This window comes from Rana temporaria, chromosome 3 (assembly GCF_905171775.1).
Source record: "Rana temporaria chromosome 3, aRanTem1.1, whole genome shotgun sequence".
Classification (NCBI taxonomy): domain Eukaryota; kingdom Metazoa; phylum Chordata; class Amphibia; order Anura; family Ranidae; genus Rana; species Rana temporaria.
In genome coordinates, this window is record NC_053491.1 from 231745917 (window position 1) to 231765576 (window position 19660).

The window sequence follows — 19660 nt, forward strand, 5'->3', positions numbered from 1 at the left end:
GCCCCTGCACCCCTAGAGGTCCCCTCCACCCCCCTGTTAGCAACCAGATCGGTGGAATCATTTTCTTACCTACCTGATTGCCCCCCCAGCCTGGGTCCTGTGTCTTTGCCTGGCGGCCATCTTGGTGCACCCCAGCAACAGTGACACCCAGCATCCCCCCCCCCTTTTCCCCTCATTAAGTCATCAGTCTTTGATCCAGGGCTTGAGCCGATCGCCTTTAGGGATCAGGAAGGAATTTTTTTCCCTGCCGCAGCACATTGGCCAGCTTGCCCAGGGTTTTTTTGCCTTCCTCTGGACCAAGGATTGCTGAGAGCGAGGATTCTCCGAATCCTCTCTCACCAAACACCCGCACCCCCCCTCACGGTGACTGGCAACAATGGTTAAACTGCGATACTCTGCGGAAACCATTTGGGGTCTGAGACAATTCGCAACAATATTACCTGCCGTCACCACAAAAGCCTTAAAATCAGATCAACTTTTGAGAATCGATCGACGATCGATCATCAAAAATTTCAACCATTCAACACAGCTCAAGCACATATCATGTGCGTTGCTTAACACTAGATCGGCAGTTAAACACCGTTCAGAAATCCATGATTTCTTACTACAAAACGATCTAGACTGCCTCTTTATTACAGAAAGTTGGCTGTCAGACGACTGCAACACCATTCTCGGAGAATTGGTGCCAGAAAATTATCGCATCCTTACGGAAAATAGAATAGGGCAAAGAGGAGGAGGCCTGGCGGTGATTCATAAGTCTCATATTGCAATCACTAAACCGGTCCTTCAAAATCCTCTACCTTTTATGGAAACCCTTACGCTTCAACTTCAAGCTCACTCTCAGGAGACCGTTCACATTCTCCTCTGCTATAGGCCCCCTGGGCCCAAATCGCAGTTGATTTCAGCATTAACGGAGTTCATTTCCACTTACTCCCTTAACAGCAATCATCTTTTGCTGCTCGGGGATTTCAATTTGTGGGCCAACTCCTCACAGGATCCCATCGCGGAGGCCTGCATCGACCACCTGGAAGGATTAGGACTTCAGCAACTTATATGCGGACCCACGCATGCTTCAGGTCACACACTCGACCTAATTTTCAGACAAAATCTGGAAATAAACATTTTGGGAAATGAACCTTTGCCATGGACAGACCACCATGCAATTAGCTTCATAATTCCCAGAACTCCACTAGTCATGAAAGTACCCAAACCGGTGACAATACACTGGGCTAGATCTCAGAAGAAGCTCCACTTGGAACTCTTCAGATCTACCCTGGGAAACCGAATTGGGGCTATTCCTCCTCAGCTAGCAGCCTCAGATACTTTGGATGCCATAAATGCAGCTCTGCTACAGTCAGCCGACTTAGCAGCACCAAAGCGCAAACTCCGCAGCCGGACAAAAAAGTCCAGCTGGTTCAATAACCAGCTGTCGCTATTGAAGCAAGAGCGCAGAAGGGCGGAAGCCGCCTGGAAAAGAAGTCCTTCAGAAGACCGCCTCAACTTCTACAAAGCAGTAACAACACGATATCACAAGGAAATTTTCAAAGCCAAAAAACTTCACTTTTCCATGGTGATTAACAGCGCAATGAATCGCCCACGCGAACTCTTCAGGATGGTCACCCAGACCATGAATCCGGGATGTCTTGAAGTCCCCACTTCAGACACCCAAGAGTTCTGCAATGAACTATCGGATTTCTTCATCAACAAAATTGAAAAAATTCGGGTAAGTATTCGGCAAAACAATACTCCACTCAGCCCCCTCTTCAATCAAAACACAGACGGAACGCCTCTACAATCAACTAAGTTCACTTTGGAACCCATCTCCATCGATACCACAAAAAAATTCATTGGTGCGCTGCGCAACAGCACAGCACCCAATGACATCATTCCCACCAAGCTACTGAAGGAATGTGCCGACATCCTGGCGCCTCCGATCACGCAGCTTATAAATCAGTCATTTAAGGAAGGCATAGTGCCTTCCCTGCTGAAAGAGGGCACAATCCTGCCGATCTTGAAAAAACCTAATTTGGATCCTATGGACCCAACTCACCGCCGTCCCCTAACAGGTCTAAATGCTCTGTCCAAGATAATGGAGAAAGTGGTGGTAAATCAGCTGCAACAGCATCTGGACACCCACAACCTACTCGATCCATATCAATCCGGGTTCCGTCCCGGACACGGTACAGAAACGGCCTTACTGAAAATATGGGACGATGCGCTCGAGGCCGCAGACGAAGGAGAATCGTGTCTCCTGGTTCTGCTGGACCTAAGCGCAGCTTTTGACACAGTAGACCATAAATTGCTACTGAGACGACTAACAGAAGTCGCCGGAGTCTCAGAAGATGCCTTACCATGGTTCTCCTCTTTTCTCGGAAACCGATCACAAACAGTGAAACTGGGATCCTTCACGTCAGAAAAACGCACGGTGCCATGTGGGGTCCCCCAAGGATCCCCCCTATCACCGGTGCTGTTTAATATCTATCTTCGTCCTCTCTTTGATATTATCAGTAGCCAAGAACTACTCTATCACTCTTATGCAGACGACACGCAGTTGTATTTTCGCATCTGCCATAAAAAGGATCATCATCTCAGATTAGAGAAATGTCTCTCTTCAATAGAAAACTGGATGACTAAGAGTTATCTCAAACTCAATAGCGCTAAAACAGAACTCTTTATCTTCGATGCCAGTCGGAAGAAACAACCGACAACAAACTGGACACCATCTCCCATCCTGGGACAAATCATCTCCCCTAGCTCCAAAGTCAAAAGTCTGGGAGTCACGTTTGACACCTTCATGACAATGGACGCACAAATAGGGTCAGTAGTCAGCGGGGCGCACCATTTGATGCGCCTACTACGCAGACTGATTCCATTTATCCCAAAAGAAGACGTAGCAGTCGTGGTGGGAACAATCGTGAATTCCAGACTGGACTATGCAAATGCCCTTTACCTCGGGCTACCCAAGTACCAAATCGCTCGTCTTCAAGTCGTACAGAATACGGCCGCTAGACTGGTGACTGGGAAAAAATCTTGGGAATCAATCTCACCTTCACTGAGATCCCTTCACTGGTTGCCAGTGAAAGACAGAATTGCATTTAAAGCACTCTGCCTGACACATAAGTGCATCCATGGGAAGGCTCCTAGATATCTATGCGACAAGATCAAACCGCACAATTGCAACCGCATTCTGCGATCCACCGACCAAAATCTGGTCAAGGTTCCTAAAACCAAATACAAGTCCAAAGGAGAAAGAAGGTTTGCTTTCCAGGGCCCCAGGCTTTGGAATGCTTTACCAACCAGCATTCGGTTGGAGCAAAACCACCTGTCCTTCAGAAGGCAGATCAAAACCCTGCTTTTCTGAAAGGCATGAGACACAAACAACAAGCGCCCAGAGGCGATTCAGTTCGCATGTGCCGCGCTATATAAATTTTTCATTCATTCATTCATTCAACCCCAACTTCTCCCCCATTAGCTGCAGAGGCAGCAGCTGGGGGTGTACACATGCTGTGGCTACAGCTGGAGGTATACCCAGGCTGAATGGTGCTGCACTGCAACTACCCCGCAACTGTGTGCACTGCACTGTTGCGGTATAGGCTTTACTGCCTGTCAAATGCCTCTGAAAAGCGATCTGTGCATGGATTGCTTTTCAGAGGAGCAGCAGTCCTGGCTGCTATAACAAACAAGCCCTACAAAAGCAGTTCTGATGGTACAGGAATGGGGGGAGGGGGGTCCAGATTAAAATTAACATGCACACACATACAGGCACACACATACAGGCACTCACATGTATAAAGCCCTTTTAAATCAAATCTAGCTTCTAACACAGTACCTTTCCAGTTTCCTCTTTTAGCCGGGTACTACACTCTAGGGGGAAACAGAGAGCACAACACACTCCCCTGCATTTACTTTCACTTTTGAGGCTGACAGAGCTTCTTACAGTGCCGATGTATCGTTCAGCAGGGGATCAGGGCTCACCTCACAGCCCTTATCTCCCTTGATATCGCTGCACATCTGAGAACCAGGCGGGCCGTTCAAAACTGGCTCTCGTGCCGCGATTGGCCCGCGGGCGGACTTTGGACATGCCTGGCCTAATATATCCCAACCACTTTCAAGTGCCATTGTAACAAGATAATCAATGTTATTCACTTTACCAACAGTGGTCATAATGTTATGGCTGATCAGTGTATGTCTTAGGATAAAATGCTACAATGTGCAAAAAATGTATACATTTTTGTACTTGAAGAAACAATTTGGTTGGTGTGTAGCAATTTATCCATGATTGCTCCTCTTGCTCAAGAAGAGTTCAGGGTTATCAAGGCCTTCTTCCTTTTTTTCACATAGGTCTACAAAACACTGCTAAATATTTTTCTGTAGCCAGTAGATTTGTCTTTTGTCACCTTAAGGACCAGTTCGCACAGTTCAAGTCACATGACATGTCAAAATGAATGTTTGCTCCATTCATTCGGGAGTTGGGACACATACACGGTCCTCCGCTGCTGCTGTGCCTCTGCCACTATGTGCGAAGGAAGCGACAGCTGCCTGCTGATGCCCAAGACTTAGTTGCTTACTGCAGAGAGAAGTGAGTAGGAACACCAGTGGCTGGGTGCCCTAGGCAGCATTGCGCCCTAGGCAGCTGCCTAGTGATAGCACTGGCCCTGCAAGGAGGTAAAAAAAATTAAAAGGGTTATTCACACAACCAGCATTTGTAGAGTTGTGCAATGCTAAAAGAGCATTAACGATAGCTTGTAATTAATTTGCAGAGTCCTCTGTAACAATGTAAGGTTTTATTATGCAGAAACACAGGATTTAAAAAGTAATGTGATTTAGTTTTGTTGATTTGAATTTTCCTTTTTGTCTTATAGATGCCACTGATTTTCCAGCCCCTCCTCCACTCTCTACTGGACCGGCAGTCCGGCCCCCTTGGACCACTGATCCCTCCTTTGCTGAGCGCTATGCTCCAGACAAAACTACCACTGTAATGACTAAACACAGTCAGCCAGCGACCCTCACTCCAGCTCAGAACCGCAGTTCCATCCTGCAGGCTGCGCAGCCTGCTCCATCTGGGGAAAAGACTCCTATTTGCTCCCAGTGTAACAAGGTCATTCGGTGAGTACCTTTTCTGGAATATAAAAGACTGCAGACTGACTGTAAGATAATTGTGCAAAGCTGGTCCTTATTATACAGTATAGCCACACGAAGCAATGGTTTATGTTTCCACATAAAGGTATAACTATTGTATTACTGTATTTTGTCTGCACAGAGGGAGATACCTACTAGCACTGGGTCGTTACTATCATCCTGAGGAGTTTACCTGCTCACAGTGCCACAAAGTAGTAGAGGAAGGAGGATTCTTTGAAGAAAAGGGATCCATATTCTGTCCAAGATGCTATGATGTCCGGTTTGCTCCTAATTGCGCTAAGTGCAAAAAGAAGATTACAGGGGTGAGAGAGCTGTGTTTTCATTTTCCATTATTAAGCAGAGAATTATTAATCATTTTGTAGAGATGTTTAATATGCCTTGTGTATAAGCTGGCCTGTAATATCCCAGTTGTGTCATTGTTCTGCTGTCTAAGTTATGAGTTAAGACTCTGTTTTTCATTTTAATTATTTTTCCTGTCCTCTGTGTACTGTGCATCAAGACGTACCTCATTTATTCAGAGTAGCACGGTAATTGCTGGTTTCGTAGGATGCCAGGTACAAGCTGTATATCTGATGGTCCTGGTGTTTAAATCACTTAGCATTAATCTGATATGTTTTGTTTTAAGGTAAAACAAGAACTTTGGGCCAGATCCACAGCCAGCCGCCGTAACTTAAATATTCCCGTTTAAGTTACACTGCCGCAAAATTTCTACCTAAGTGCCCGATCCACAAAGCACTTACCTAGAAATTTTCGGCTGTGTAACTTAAATCCGGCCAGTGCAAGGCGTTCCTATTCAAACGGGGCGAGTCCCATTTAAATTAGGCGCGCTCCCACGCCGGACGTACTGCGCATGCTCACGACATCATTTTCCCGATGTGCTTAGCGCGGTTTTACGTTGCGCCGGGTTTTGAGAATCGCGACGGGCGTAAAAAAAAAAATACGAGTTGCGTCGGGAAAAAAAAAAATTTGAAAAAAAAAAAGACGGCGACGCGGGATAGAAGGATCTACTTTTACAAGGCCTAAACAGTTTAGGCCTTGTAAAAGCAGCCCTAATTTTGCATTTGCAAACTAATACTTACGGAGAAAAAACGAAGCATAAAAGCTTCGTGGATCTCCGTAAGTGCTAATTTGCATACCCGAAGCGGCATTTCGACGAGAAATGCCCCCAGCGGCGGCCGAGGTACTGCATCCTAAGATCCAACAGTGTAAGTCCCTTACACATGTCGGATCTTCTCCCTATATATTGGAAACTGATTCTGTGGATCAGTTCCAAAGATAGAAACAGGGATACGACGGCGTATCAGTAGATACGCCGTCGTATCCCTTTTGTGGATCTGGCCCTGCATTTCTTGCTTGAAACAATTAACAGTCATTGCATTTCATTGTGTGAGAATGTTTGTCCCAAAACCAAAATCTCTATTTTGGAGCCATTATATTTCCAGATATCACTTTAGTTTTCTCAGTTAAATTGTTACTTTGTCTTGTTATGGCTATATTTTTTTGTAGCTTGGGATAGAGTGCAGAGGGATTATTGTTGTTGTTGTTACGTTTTTATTGTTGTCTGTGTCTCCATTAGAGAGAGTTACCCTCTCTATTGTCCTGGTTACCATTATCATTGAAAGTGAAGAAAAGGCTTACATTTTGGGTTGTCCCCAGAGAATTAATAGAGGAGCAATCTTCCTATGGGGACACTAGTTCTGGCGACCCAGGGTGCCACAGGGAATTCCCTTAATTTGCAGGGATTTTATCTCACTTTCTGTTTTGGCAATTAGTAAGTGAATGTACATTTCTCCAATGGGACACGGATGGCATAATAAACTGTCAGGGGTTATAATCCTCCCTTACTATATACAACATTTAAAAAAAATGTTTTTCCTATAGTTCTACTTTAAGTTTTAGGGATAGGTTAAACTGAGCCTTGCAGTAAAATGCATGGCTGCTTATACTGTCATGGTTCCCTCGCTAAATCGATATACGGCTGTCACATGACCCAGCTCCATCCCAGCCTCTCTGTAGGAAAACGGTGGCAGGAGGAGCTTATGCTTCTGGTCAAAGTAAAAAAAGCCCTTTGGAAAACAGAGAAAAAATAAATGAATACTATCAATAAACTGTTTTAAATTGTCATACAAATATACAGTATATTTAAAATAAAATCTTTATTTTTTTAGGCGGATTTCTACTAGTCACAAGCTGTGTTATGCCCCTCCAACCTGTGTCTTAGAATAACAGGGAGGTGAAGCCTCCATTAATCAGGATGTAATTTCCCACCTCCATTGTGTTTAGCTGGTTGGTGGGCATGGAGGAGCAGGGGGCAGGAAATTGGCTGTCATTTACCACTGTGTATATGCCCACATGTGTGACTAGAGTCACATGGGCTTCTCATAGGTGATACAGAGGAAATGCTCAGGGTAGAAAATACACTGAAAAGTGAGCTTGTGAACTCGCTGCCAAAACTGCTCTCCAAAACCAAAACTGCAGTGGGGACATGGACAGGGGGGGGGGGGGGGACAGAAAACAGCAGGATCAACCATTTTTTTTTTTTTTGCAGAATACAGAAAACGAATCCCATTGTGACTGAGTATGAACAGCATGTAATCCAGCATTTATGCATTGTTTTTAACAATGTGTGTTTAATGACACTTTTAAGCTAGGTTAAGTTCTGGATCTTAGCTAAGAGAAGGGTTTAATGATAGGGTCAACCAAAGGATCAGGCTAGGGTTGGGGGTGTGGAATCATTTGAGTTTCCATGATTTCATATTGGGAAAATTGCTTTGGTATACAAGTGCTTTGGATTACAAGCATGTTCCGGAACAAATTATGCTCGCAATCCAAGGTTTTACTCTATCATTTTCCTGGTGTATTGGCTTTGTGACCAAAGCCTATTTTTGTGACTTCTATGCACCTCAGCTGTGCTATATTGACTAAATAACATAGTGAGGATGGCAACACTTTTCAGAGACACAGTACTGAAGGCTCAGAGCCACTGCACTGGGTCCTACCTGCTCTTTTAACTGCTTGTGAATATCACTCCATCATCAAAACCCATCCTGAGCTCTCTCCCTCCCATCAGCCTAACTAAGTACCTTTCAAGTGGCATGACAACTCGGTATACAGCTATATGTATACATACCATTCCTATAGTTCTGTAATGTAGTTATTTCCACAGCTGTGAAGAGCTGCCATTATATTCTTTCAACAACAACAATATGCATTGCTATATTCTATTCTATATAATAATACAGTCTAACATACTGTATAACATTGCGTGACCTTTTCAAGGTTCCAGTCTTGGCTATTTAAAAATGATATTTTGTTAAATATTTGATGTGAATGACAAGTGGCATACAGTAGTAACAGAATGTATGGTGTATACATTTTCTTATATGTTTATGTCTATGCCATGTGTGTGGTACTGGTTGTTGACCTTTTATTATATTTTTCAGGAGATCATGCATGCTTTAAAAATGACTTGGCATGTTCAGTGCTTCACTTGTGCCTTCTGTAAGGCCCCCATTCGCAACCGAGCTTTTTACATGGAGGAAGGACAGCCATACTGTGAAAAAGGTGAGCTGTATGAGTTTGTCACAGGGGCGCATGGGGATTATATTGGTAATATTTTTAACTTCTCAAGTGCTGTACTACATTCATATAATCTTAATCATCAGTATCACAAGAACAAATGAATGAATATAAATCATGATTGCAATATTTCACCAAAAAGCAAATATAAAAACACAATTGAACATATGCAATATATGGGTACAAACTATAAGTTCAAAAGTCCAATGTTCCACCACCACTTTAATATTGTAAATGTAATACACTGTTTCTGAAATCCAGACCAGTGCCTTGATTAGCTATATATAAGTTGTTCCATGTTTTATCTATGTGACCACTCTTCAGTGAATCCCACTACCAATTACTCTCCACGCTTACATCAATGCCCAGACCTAATACATGTCACCATGTGCATTCCCCTTTAAAGGGTCTCTTTGGCTTAAAGCGGGAGTTCACCCGAAATTTTTTTTTTAACATTAGATTGATGCTCATTTTGTCAAGGGGAATCGGGTATTTTTTTTTAAAATCGAAGCAGTACTTACCGTTTTAGAGATACATCTTCTCTGCCGCTTCCGGGTATGGTCTTCGGGACTGGGCATTCCTATTTGATTGACAGGCTTCCGACGGCCGCATACATCGCGTCACGAGTAGCACGAAAGAAGCCGAACGTCGGTGCGGCTCTATACGGCGCCTGCGCACCAACGTTCGGCTACTTTCAGAAAATCGTGACGCGATAGATGCGACCGTCGGAAGCCTGTCAATCAAGTAGGAACGCCCAGTCCCGCAGCCCATACCCGGAAGCGGCGGAGAAGAGATGCATCTCTAAAACGGTAATACGGCTTTGATTGTTAAAAAAACACCCGATTCCCCTTGACAAAACGAGCCTCAATCTAAAGTTAAAAAAAAAGGTTTTTGGGTGAACCTCCACTTTAACACAGTTTTAAAATACTTACTCCAACTTCTTCCTTTAGGAATGCCAATGTTATCAAATGATCCCAGGAATCTCTCCACCATCAATATCGCTCAAAAGGAATAGAAACTGTACATAGTGTTTTACTGATTTGAAATACCATTAAACATTTATTAAAACATCATAAAATACACTCACAATGTAAGTGCACTAATTCTCAGTAGTGTACCACCTTAAAAACATGTCTCTATATCAGGGATCTTCAAACTACGACCCTCCAGTTGTTCAGGAACTACAATTCCCATCATGCCTAGTCATGTCAGTGAATGTCATTTTTACAATACCTCATGGGATGTGTAGTTCTGCAACAGCTGGAGGACTGTAGTCCCTGCTCTATATATGCAAGTGCATGTCCCCTTAAGGGTAAGATTACAGCATCACCAGACACTTGTATACAGGCAGCTCCTTACTGGTGATGTGATGACATCACTAAGCTCCGCCTGACACGTTTTGTCCTTTCCTGTGACTTTTCATTTGGTCTTGATTTCATAAACTGTGTATTACATTTACAGTATTATAGTGGTGGTGGAACCCTCTCACCTGCACATTGTACTTTTGAACTTATATTGTGTACCCATATATTACATATATTCAATTGTGTTTTTATATATGCATTTTGGTTAAACAGTGCAATCACGATTTATTATATTCATTTATTTGTTCTTGTGATACTGATGATTAAGATTATATGACTGTAGGGTAGCACTTGATAAGTTATTGATTTTCGGGTTTAATGTGGGAATGCATATTTTGTGCTTTGCAGCAACATTTAGAGAATTTGGAAGATATGTTGCACTAATTTTGTTATTAGGAGTGGTTACATATAGTTACATAGTAGGTAAGTTTGAATAAAGACAATAGTCCATCAGGTTCAACCAGTGTAGGTGTCCTTGTGTAAGTGTTGATAATTATTTCCCATATCCCTGTATGTTATGTTCTTTAACCACTTCCATACCGGGCATTTTCACCCCCTTCCTGCCCAGACCAATTTTTCGTTTTCAGCACTGTCGCACTTTGAATGACAATTGCGTGGTCATGCGACGTGGCTCCCAAACAAAATTGACGCCCTTTTTTCCCCACAAGTAGAGCTTTCTTTTGCGGTTTTTATTTTTTGCGCTATAAACAAAAGAGCGACAATTTTGAAAAAAAAAACCACAATATCTTTTACTTTTTGATTTAATAAATATGATTAAAAAAAAAAAATGTTTCCTCAGTTTAAACCGATACGTATTCTTCTACATATTTTTGGTAAAAAAAAAAACTGCAATAAGCGTATTTGATCGGTTTGCGCAAATGTTCTAGCGTCTACAAAATAGGGAATAGAATTATGGCATTTTTATTAATTTTTTTACTAGTAATGGGGGCGATCTGCGATTTTTATTGTGACATTGCGGCGGACAAATCGGACACTTTTGACACATTTTTGGGACCATTCACATTTACACAGCGATTTGTGCTATAAAACTGCACTGATTACTGTGTAAATGTGACTGGCAGAGAAGGGGTTAACACTAGGGGGCGCTGAAGGGGTTGAATATGTTCCCTAAAGTGTGTTCTAACTGTTAGGGGGACTCACAAGGGGAGGAGACTGATCTGTGTTCCTCTGTACTGGGAACACACATCAGTCTCCTCACCGCTGACAGGACATGGATCTGTGTGTTTACACACACACAGATCCAGGGTCTTGCCGTGATTGCGGGCAATCGCGGGTGCCCGGCGGACATCGTGGGTGCTCGGCGGACATCGCGGCCGCCGGGCACACGCACCAAGGTCCCCAGAAATGCGTCGGGGGCGCGCGCGCGCCCCCTAGCGGCCGGAAAAGCAAGGACGTCATATGACGTCCAGTCTGAAAGATGAGAGGTTCCCGCCGACGTCATTTTACTATGACTCGGTAGGGAAGAGGTTAAGATGCACGTCCAAGAGTCTTTTAAAAACATCAATACTCCCTGCTGAAAACACCAATTTGTGGAAGAGATCTCCACATCCTTTTCGCCCTGACAGTGGAAAACCCTCTGCACAGCTTTAAGTGATTGTAAAGTCTTGTTTTAAAAAATAACAAACATGTTCTACTTGCTTCCTCTGTGCAGTTGGTTTTGCACAGAGCAGCCCGGATCCTCCTCTTCTTGGGTCCCACTTTGCTGTTCCTGGCCCCTCCCTCCTATTGAGTGCCCCCTCAGCCAGCAGCTTTATATGGGAGCACCCAAGCCGAATCAGAGCTTTTTGTATCCATTCAGACATGGAGCCCCGACTTGGCCCCCTTTCTCCACTAATTGGCTGACTGACTTTGATTGACAGCCGCAGGAGCCTATAGCGCCACTGCTGTGTCTCTGCCAATCAGGAGGAGTGTCCTGGGCAGCTTAGAAACTCACGGACATAGCTGGAGAGAGAAGGGGCTGAGGTATGTTATTAGGGGGTGCTGGAGAGGCTGCTACACACAGAAGGTTTTTTATCTTAATGCATTAAGATAAAAAACCTTTTGCCTTTACAACTCCTTTAAGGTTAAACGACTTCTCTTAGTGTTTTCCTATGCTGGGGTCACCATTGAGGTATTTGTAAATCGCCATCATGTCCCCTCTCTTTGTCTCTTCTCCAGCAAAAATAAATGTTGTGCTTGTAGTCGTTCCTCGTAATTGAGGTCCTCCAGTCCACTAATTAATTTTGTTGCCTGTCTTTGAACTCTCTCCAGCACATCCCTTTTGAGGACTGGTGACCAGAACTGGACAGAATACTCCAAATGTGGCCTATCCTGAGTTTTATAAAGTGGCAGGATTATATATTTTTTCTCTGGAGTATATACCCTTTTTTTTGTATGCTGAAATTCTGCCGACTTTGGTAGCTGCAGCTTGACACTGCAGCTATTTCTCAGTCTGTCTTCTACTAGGACCCCTTTCTCCAGGGGTCCTAGGATTCCCCCAGAGATTCTCCTCATAGTGAGATGTTTGTTTTTAGCCCCCAAGTGCATTAACTTGCATTTCTCTGCATTAAACCTAATTTGCCATGTAGTTGCCCACCCCATTATTTTGTTCAGGTCTTTCTGTAAAATTTCTATGTCCTGATGTGAAGTTATTGCCTTGCTTATTTTTGTGTTTGCAAAAACTGAGATATCTATCGCATCCTCTATATAATTTATGAATAAATTAAACTGAGTTGGTCCCAAGATATAGCCTTGGGATACCTGACTTACCACTCTAGACTAGACTGAGTACACATCTTCTATCACCATCCTTTGTACACGCCCCTGTAACCAGTTTTCTATCCAAGAACAAACCTTATGGCCAATGCCTGATATGGGGAACTGTTTCAAGCACTTTTGCAAAATCCCGATACGCCACATCCACAGCCCCCCCCCTTTTATCTAGATGGCAGCTCACTTTCTCATAGAATGTTATAAGATTGGTCTGGCAGGAACGACCCTTTGTAAACCCATGCTGATTACTACCAATAATACTGTTTTCTTTAGTAAATTCTTGGATATAGTCCCTTATCATCCCCTGAAATAATTTGCCTACTATTGATGTTAGGCTGACTGGCCTGTAGTTTCCAGGAATATGTATCCGCCCTTTTTTAAATATTGATACCACATTGGCTTTTTCCAACCAGCTGGTACAATTCCTGTGAGTATGCTATCTGCAAAGATTAGGAATAATGGTCTCGCTATAACCTAAGTTATTTGAGGACTCTCGCTTGTAAGCCATCTGGTCCTGGTGATTTATTTGTGTTAAATTTATCTAGTCTCTTCTTGACTCCGGCCTCTGTTAGCCACAAGGATATGTTCTGTGATGTGTTTCTTTCCCTGTGCCATCTGTAACCATCCTCCCATCATCATCTTGTATGTGGGCAATGTGCTCTGATGTTACTTTTTTACTGTTCATATATCTAAAAAATTTCTTGTGATTTTTTTTTTATTACTCTCCACTATGTTTTTTTTTAGCCACCCTGATTTTGTTCTTACACTTCTTATTGCATTCCCTGTAGTGTTGGAATGCTGACAATGACCCCTCCATTTTATAAAGGCCATTTTTTTATTTTTAATAAGACTTTTTACATTCCGGTTTAGACACCAAGGTTTAACCTTAACTCTTTTATATTTATTGCCCATTGCAATCCAATTCCATTTTTCTTCCTTGTTCAATCTAGAATTTGGTCCCAATTGATGTCTTGTAGTATTGAGTATAGTTCAGAAAAGTTTGCTTGTTTGAAATTTTGAGTTTTTTGTGCTTCCCTTTGTGCCTCCCTGTCCTATGATTTACACTAAATGTGATCATCCTGTGATTGCTAGATCCCAAGTAGTCCCGTATTGCCACATCTGAGATCAGACTTGGATCGTTTGTAATCAATAGATCTAGCAATGCATTCTATCTAGTCCGGGAATTCACCAATTGAGACATGAAGATTTCCTGTAAGACATTCATGAAATGACGGGCCTTTAATGAGTGCGCTGTCCCGCTGCTCATTCAATATCAGAATAATTTAAGTCCCCCATTATGATGTCATTTCCCAGCCTCCCTGACATTTCTAACCGTGATAAGAGATCAAGCTCCTCCTCCACCTTCAGGTTGGGGGGCTTGTAACATATCCCCACTATTCATTTCCCACTTACTTTTTCTCTCTGAAGTTCTACCCACATGGATTCCACCTCTCTTACCTCTCTACCTTACACAATTTTTGATATATAGACACACTCATTCCCTTTTTCTACCTTCCCTGTCCTTCTGATACAAGGAATACTCCTGGATATTTGCCAGCCAGTCGTGTGAGCTTTCAAGCCAAGTTTTCTGTTATTCTTACAAAGTCTAAGTCCTTGTGTAATAGCAGCTCCAGTTCATCCATTTTGTTAGCTATTCTCCTGGCATTTGTGTATACCACGTTGGGGGTTGCGCAGAGTTCTTTTATTGATTTATTGTTAATATTTGTACTTGGGTCTATCTTTAAAGTGTTTCAGTAGGACTAACAGGTGTGTTATTGTACAGATTATGAAAAGATGTTTGGTACTAAGTGCCGGGGCTGTGACTTTAAGATTGATGCCGGTGACCGTTTCTTGGAAGCTCTTGGATTCAGCTGGCATGACACCTGTTTTGTGTGTGCGGTAAGCCCTGCTTTATTTCTCTTCTGTAAGAACTTATGTATACTGAACTTAGTATTGTAGAAAAATTAATTCTTAACATGAAATACAGAAATACAAACAATGGAAGGTGATGGCCCTGAAGTGGAAGTCATTTTTTTATTTTTTGAAAATACATGTTTTACTTGCCTGCTCTGTGCAATGGTTTTGAACAGAGCAGCCCCAACCTTCTTCTTTTTGGGGCCCTTGCCAGCAGTCCTGGCTTCTCCCTCCTGCCGAGTGCCCCCATAGTCCATTCACTCACAGATCATGGCCCCACCCCCGCTCTCTCCTCATTGGCTAACTTGCTGTGATTGACAGCCAATGGCTCCTGCTGCTGTGTCAGCCAGTGAGGAGAGAGAGACCCAGGAGAGCTGTTGCACATCAATGGATAGAGATGGGGCTCAAGTAAGTATGGGGGGGGGGGGTGCAGCCAGAAGGTTTTTTACCTTAATGCATAGAATGCATTAAGGTAAAAAAAAACTCCTGCCTTTAGAACCACTTTAAAGCTCATATTAAGTATGTACTATATATCCTCCTTCATATTTAGCAATAAAGTATTGAAAAGAGTGCAAATACAGTATGTGCAGTAGAGGCATGGCTCTGAATCACCAGTCTTTGAACTGCTTCTGTGGCACATGTCGCCAGTCCACATCACTTAATTGGACACACATCAAAATGATTTAGAAAAATATTTGATAGACCTTTTGTGCCTTAAGTTTAATGCACAGAATCCCATTTCGTTCTATCCAAAATAAAATTCTAATTTAGAGTTGAAGTAGTTAAAGTTAAAGTTTAATCTGTTTATTTTTTGCCTTCCCTTCATTCCCTATTCATCAATGAGATGATAGCATTTTTAAACAAGACATTTCCATTTTCATTGCTAGCCTTATGTTAGGCTCTGTGCTTCTTCACACAATGCAGGCAGATTGTGGATGGTGAAAGGAGCCAGCAGGGTGCTGTAGATGGCTTCTTGAAAAAAAAATCACAGCAACCTGTCTCGGTACTCTTCTCAAAAGCCCTCAGCCCTGATGCAAGCATTAGGTTGGCTCTTGGGTGGCGTTATGCCCTAATGGTAGCTGACTGGTTCATTTCAAAATCTCATGCTTCAGGACCCAGAGGGAGCCCTTAGAACCCTGGGGGGGGGGGCTACAGTATAACAATTGACAACTTTTAAACAATCCCACAGACTGCACCTCACAATGCAGTGTAGGTCCTTGTCAATCAGCTGAGAGCTGTACCACACTGTCTTGTGAGATGTGGTGTGGAATTTCCTCAGCATGGACTTTTTCCACTGTGAATGGCCTGAAGCTTTTTTCAGTAAGCAAAAGCCTTTAGTCTCCCCTCACAAGGTTTGAGGTATTACAGTGACAGGTATGCAATAAATTCAGCAATTTGCATCCAACACTTGCAGGTTATCATGATGGAAACTGACTTTCGTTTGTTCTCTTTTTAGATCTGTCAAGCTAATTTGGAAGGCAAGACGTTTTACTCAAAGAAGGATAAGCCTCTCTGCAAGACTCATGCCTTCTCCAATGTCTGAATAGCTGGCTTAACTGCACATTGGCACACTTACACTCTCACAGACACGCACACATCATACACAGTATAGCTACCTGCATGATGTATGGGATCCATAAGAGCCTTGATGGGTTGGACACCCAAATACACATTCATTTATGTTAGGAACCTGCAGTGAATGAAGAACGGGCTGGATTACAGTTACATTTCAGCTTTAGATCAAAGGCTTAGTCCATCGTAACCGTAGGTGCTAATCATTATTAATTGATAGTCTCTGCAATTTCTTTTGTTTGCTTATATTTGGTAAGTGGCAGAGGAAAGAATGTTATAATAAACATATAGCAAACCTCCAGAGAGCTGAAAAAGTCCTTGCTAAATAATTATGTTAACCATTTCAAAACATATAACACAAAAAGGTTACTATGAGCACCGACACTTCAAAGCTACATAGGCATCAACATTTGCAGACTTCAAAACTTACTTTTGACATTCAGTATTCCAAAGTAAGAGACCTCAGTGTGTACATTTTTAACGACAATAGAAATTAACACTCCGTAAAGTACCTTAGATGAGGTAGATGACAGAGGAAAGAATGCAGGAGACACATGGTTGAGAGCTTGCACGTTTACATAGAGAAAATGGAGAACTATAGCTAGTTTACAATTTAAAAGGGTAGAAAATTTATACTGAAGGGGGGATACAAGAGAGGGGAAGTTTACATAGGGCACAGTTTACAGATTTTGCACACACATTGGCTTATTTATGAACAGTGGGAAATGCAATAACTGTGTTATCAAGTGCAGTAACCCATAGGATCCAGATTCCAGTTCACCTTAATCAAATGAATTTGAGGTTCATTCTGATTATTATGGCATGCTGTGCTTTACAGTTATAGTATTTTGTCCTATTTAATAAACCTGACTGTTCTATTTTGATTTTACTTGTGTGTATATAGATATATAATGCAGCTACATTATACATAGCGGATCCCTGTTACATTTTTCATTTGCCAAGCAGATTTATGAATTTAGCGTAGTGAATATTGATATTAAATGTACAACATGTTAGCGTCCATTTGGAGTATAGAATAACTAATTCAGTCTTACTCTTGATATTGTTCAATATAGTATAGATATGATAGTGTGTGAGCTGTTTTGTATGCACTGATCCATTAGCTTAAAATTCTTGGGAAATCCTTAAGGCATGACATTGGAATTGCAACTCAGGCCACAATATGATGTAACCTCCGTCGTGGAATAGAAGTCACAAGAAAAAAATCAGGGATACAGCAATATATCTCCTATAACTGTAGCTACAGGTTATATGATGATCTGTCCCTGAGCTATAAAATAATTGGGCCTCCTGGCTCCCCAGTGTTAGTCTTAAAGTTGCCAACAGGAGCACCATTGTAAAATAGTACTATTGCAAATGCAACATCCTTCTTTATTCCATGGCAATCCAACAAAGAATCCCCTTCCATTTTGGATTGAAAGTATTATTATTGCAGATAGGAAATATGTTCTAGTGTTGGATTAAATTATACCTTGGAGTCTTCAAATTGTAATGTGAATAGGAGGGTGTGGATTCAGTTTATTATTTAATTTAATTGGATTTTCTTTAAAAGAACTGAAGAATTTCTTAAAAAGAAATTTGGTGCACACCTAGTAGACATGACACTGTATCTTTGTTGGTTTGGTCAGTGGAATATAGGTTGCTGAGCTTCTTCTGGCCTATGGAGGAAGTAAAGCAGCTCTTAGGCCCCTTTCACACGTGCAGATCCGTTTTTAGACATCCGCTTGCTCAGTGAGGATTGCTCCGTTGATCCCTGCTGAGCCGGCAGATGACTAGTCCGTCTCCGCACACTGTGCAGAAAAGGATCTGTCGGATCTCCGCTTTCCTCTACGGGGGGGATCGGATGAAAACGGACCATCTGTCCGTTTTCATCCGATCCGCCAGACGGATGGAAAATAGGGTTTCCATCCGTCTGGATTTAACGGGGCAGATCGGATGTCAGCAGACATGTCACCGCTGACATCTGTTGCTCCATAGAGATGTATGGAGCGTCCGTTCAGGTATGCCTGAAAAAACTGACAGGCGGATGGATCTGAACGGTCCGCATGTGTGAAAGGGGCCTTTCACAAAAATCAGTGTATGCAAGCCAAGGTAGACTCAAGCTTCCAGAGAACAAATACATCATAATTGTTTTCTTTGGTTGTAAGATGGAAAACTCAGCATTGATTTGAATAATGACTTGGTGGTGACCAAAGATGGTATGTGTAGATCAGCCTTCTTTAACAAAGCAGTTAAGAGAGCAATGAAGATTTGGAAAGTGTTGTCACCAATTGCAGTCAGCCAGGTGTCATTAAGCCATAGCAACAACAAAATATACTCAGGTGTTGCATAGTATTGCACATTGCTCTTTGTCTTATTTAGTAAGCATGGTTGTCCATAGGGAGCAGGGTTGACTATCCTAAAACCCAATTCTAGCCACAAACCTCTTTAGTTTTGGATGGTATATAGAGGGGTTAGATTTTCTGTAGGGTAAACTGCTGTCCTTGTTGAGGAGATTTTTATATTTCGATTTTAATACCATCTGGAAAAGAGATTTATTTTTCTGTTTTGACATGTCACCTGGACATTAGGAAGTGAGCTGACATTTTTCAAATCGAGGGATCATTATAAGGTTGACAGTGGTTCTAACCCTATCACACTCTAGTCAAAACTAAAGTCTAGTACATGCCACAATTTTTTTTTCAATCAACCCAGCGGAAAAACTGAAAGCTCCGATCTGAGCATCTGTACCAACAATCCCAGAGATCTCACCTGCTGTTCTATTGTGTTCTGGCACTCCGGTCATTGCTCTTAGCCAATGGCAGAGAGCACTGATTGGAAGCCGGTCGACTGCTGGTTTTCCAGCATGCTTGTCTGACAGAAGCCGGCCATAAAGCCGGCTTCTGTCCCAACGGCAGCCATACACACAGGCTAAATGTCGGACGGATTTTATTGAACCGGCCGATGACGCCTGTAATTCGGCCGTGTGTACTAGGCTTAAAAACGTTTTGGCTGTGTTGAACTTTAAAGTCAAAGTCCATCAAGAATTAACATTAAACAAGCTTGCCATTTTAAGAGATCACAAACTCTACTTAATGCTAGTTTATTGTCCTGTTTTTCAGCTGTATCTATTTTGCACACGTGCAGCTATTTGTAAAGTGCAGTAACGTACAACATCCAATCAACTTTCAGTTATCTGTGGCAATTTCAGTGAAACATAATTGCTGATTGGTTGAAATAGCCTATTGCACTTTTCACACAGTTCATAGCTTTATTAAATTAGCCAAACTAACTATATCTGTCTGCGCTAAATTGATGAT

General features: G+C 42.4%; 1 protein-coding gene across 3 annotated transcripts in view; it reads left to right on the forward strand.

The window, feature by feature from the left end:
* The window catches only part of PDLIM7 (PDZ and LIM domain 7), a 155429-nt gene extending 137863 nt beyond the window's left edge, over positions 1–17566 (forward strand). For all 3 annotated transcript variants that reach the window (XM_040344438.1, XM_040344436.1, XM_040344437.1), the window contains exons 7-11: positions 4863–5106; positions 5261–5441; positions 8583–8703; positions 14638–14753; positions 16225–17566. In XM_040344438.1, coding sequence (XP_040200372.1) covers positions 4863–5106; positions 5261–5441; positions 8583–8703; positions 14638–14753; positions 16225–16311 — 749 coding nt within the window. In that variant the 3' untranslated portion in view covers positions 16312–17566. The remainder of the gene's footprint in view (positions 1–4862; positions 5107–5260; positions 5442–8582; positions 8704–14637; positions 14754–16224) is intronic.
* Positions 17567–19660: the final 2094 nt, after the last annotated feature.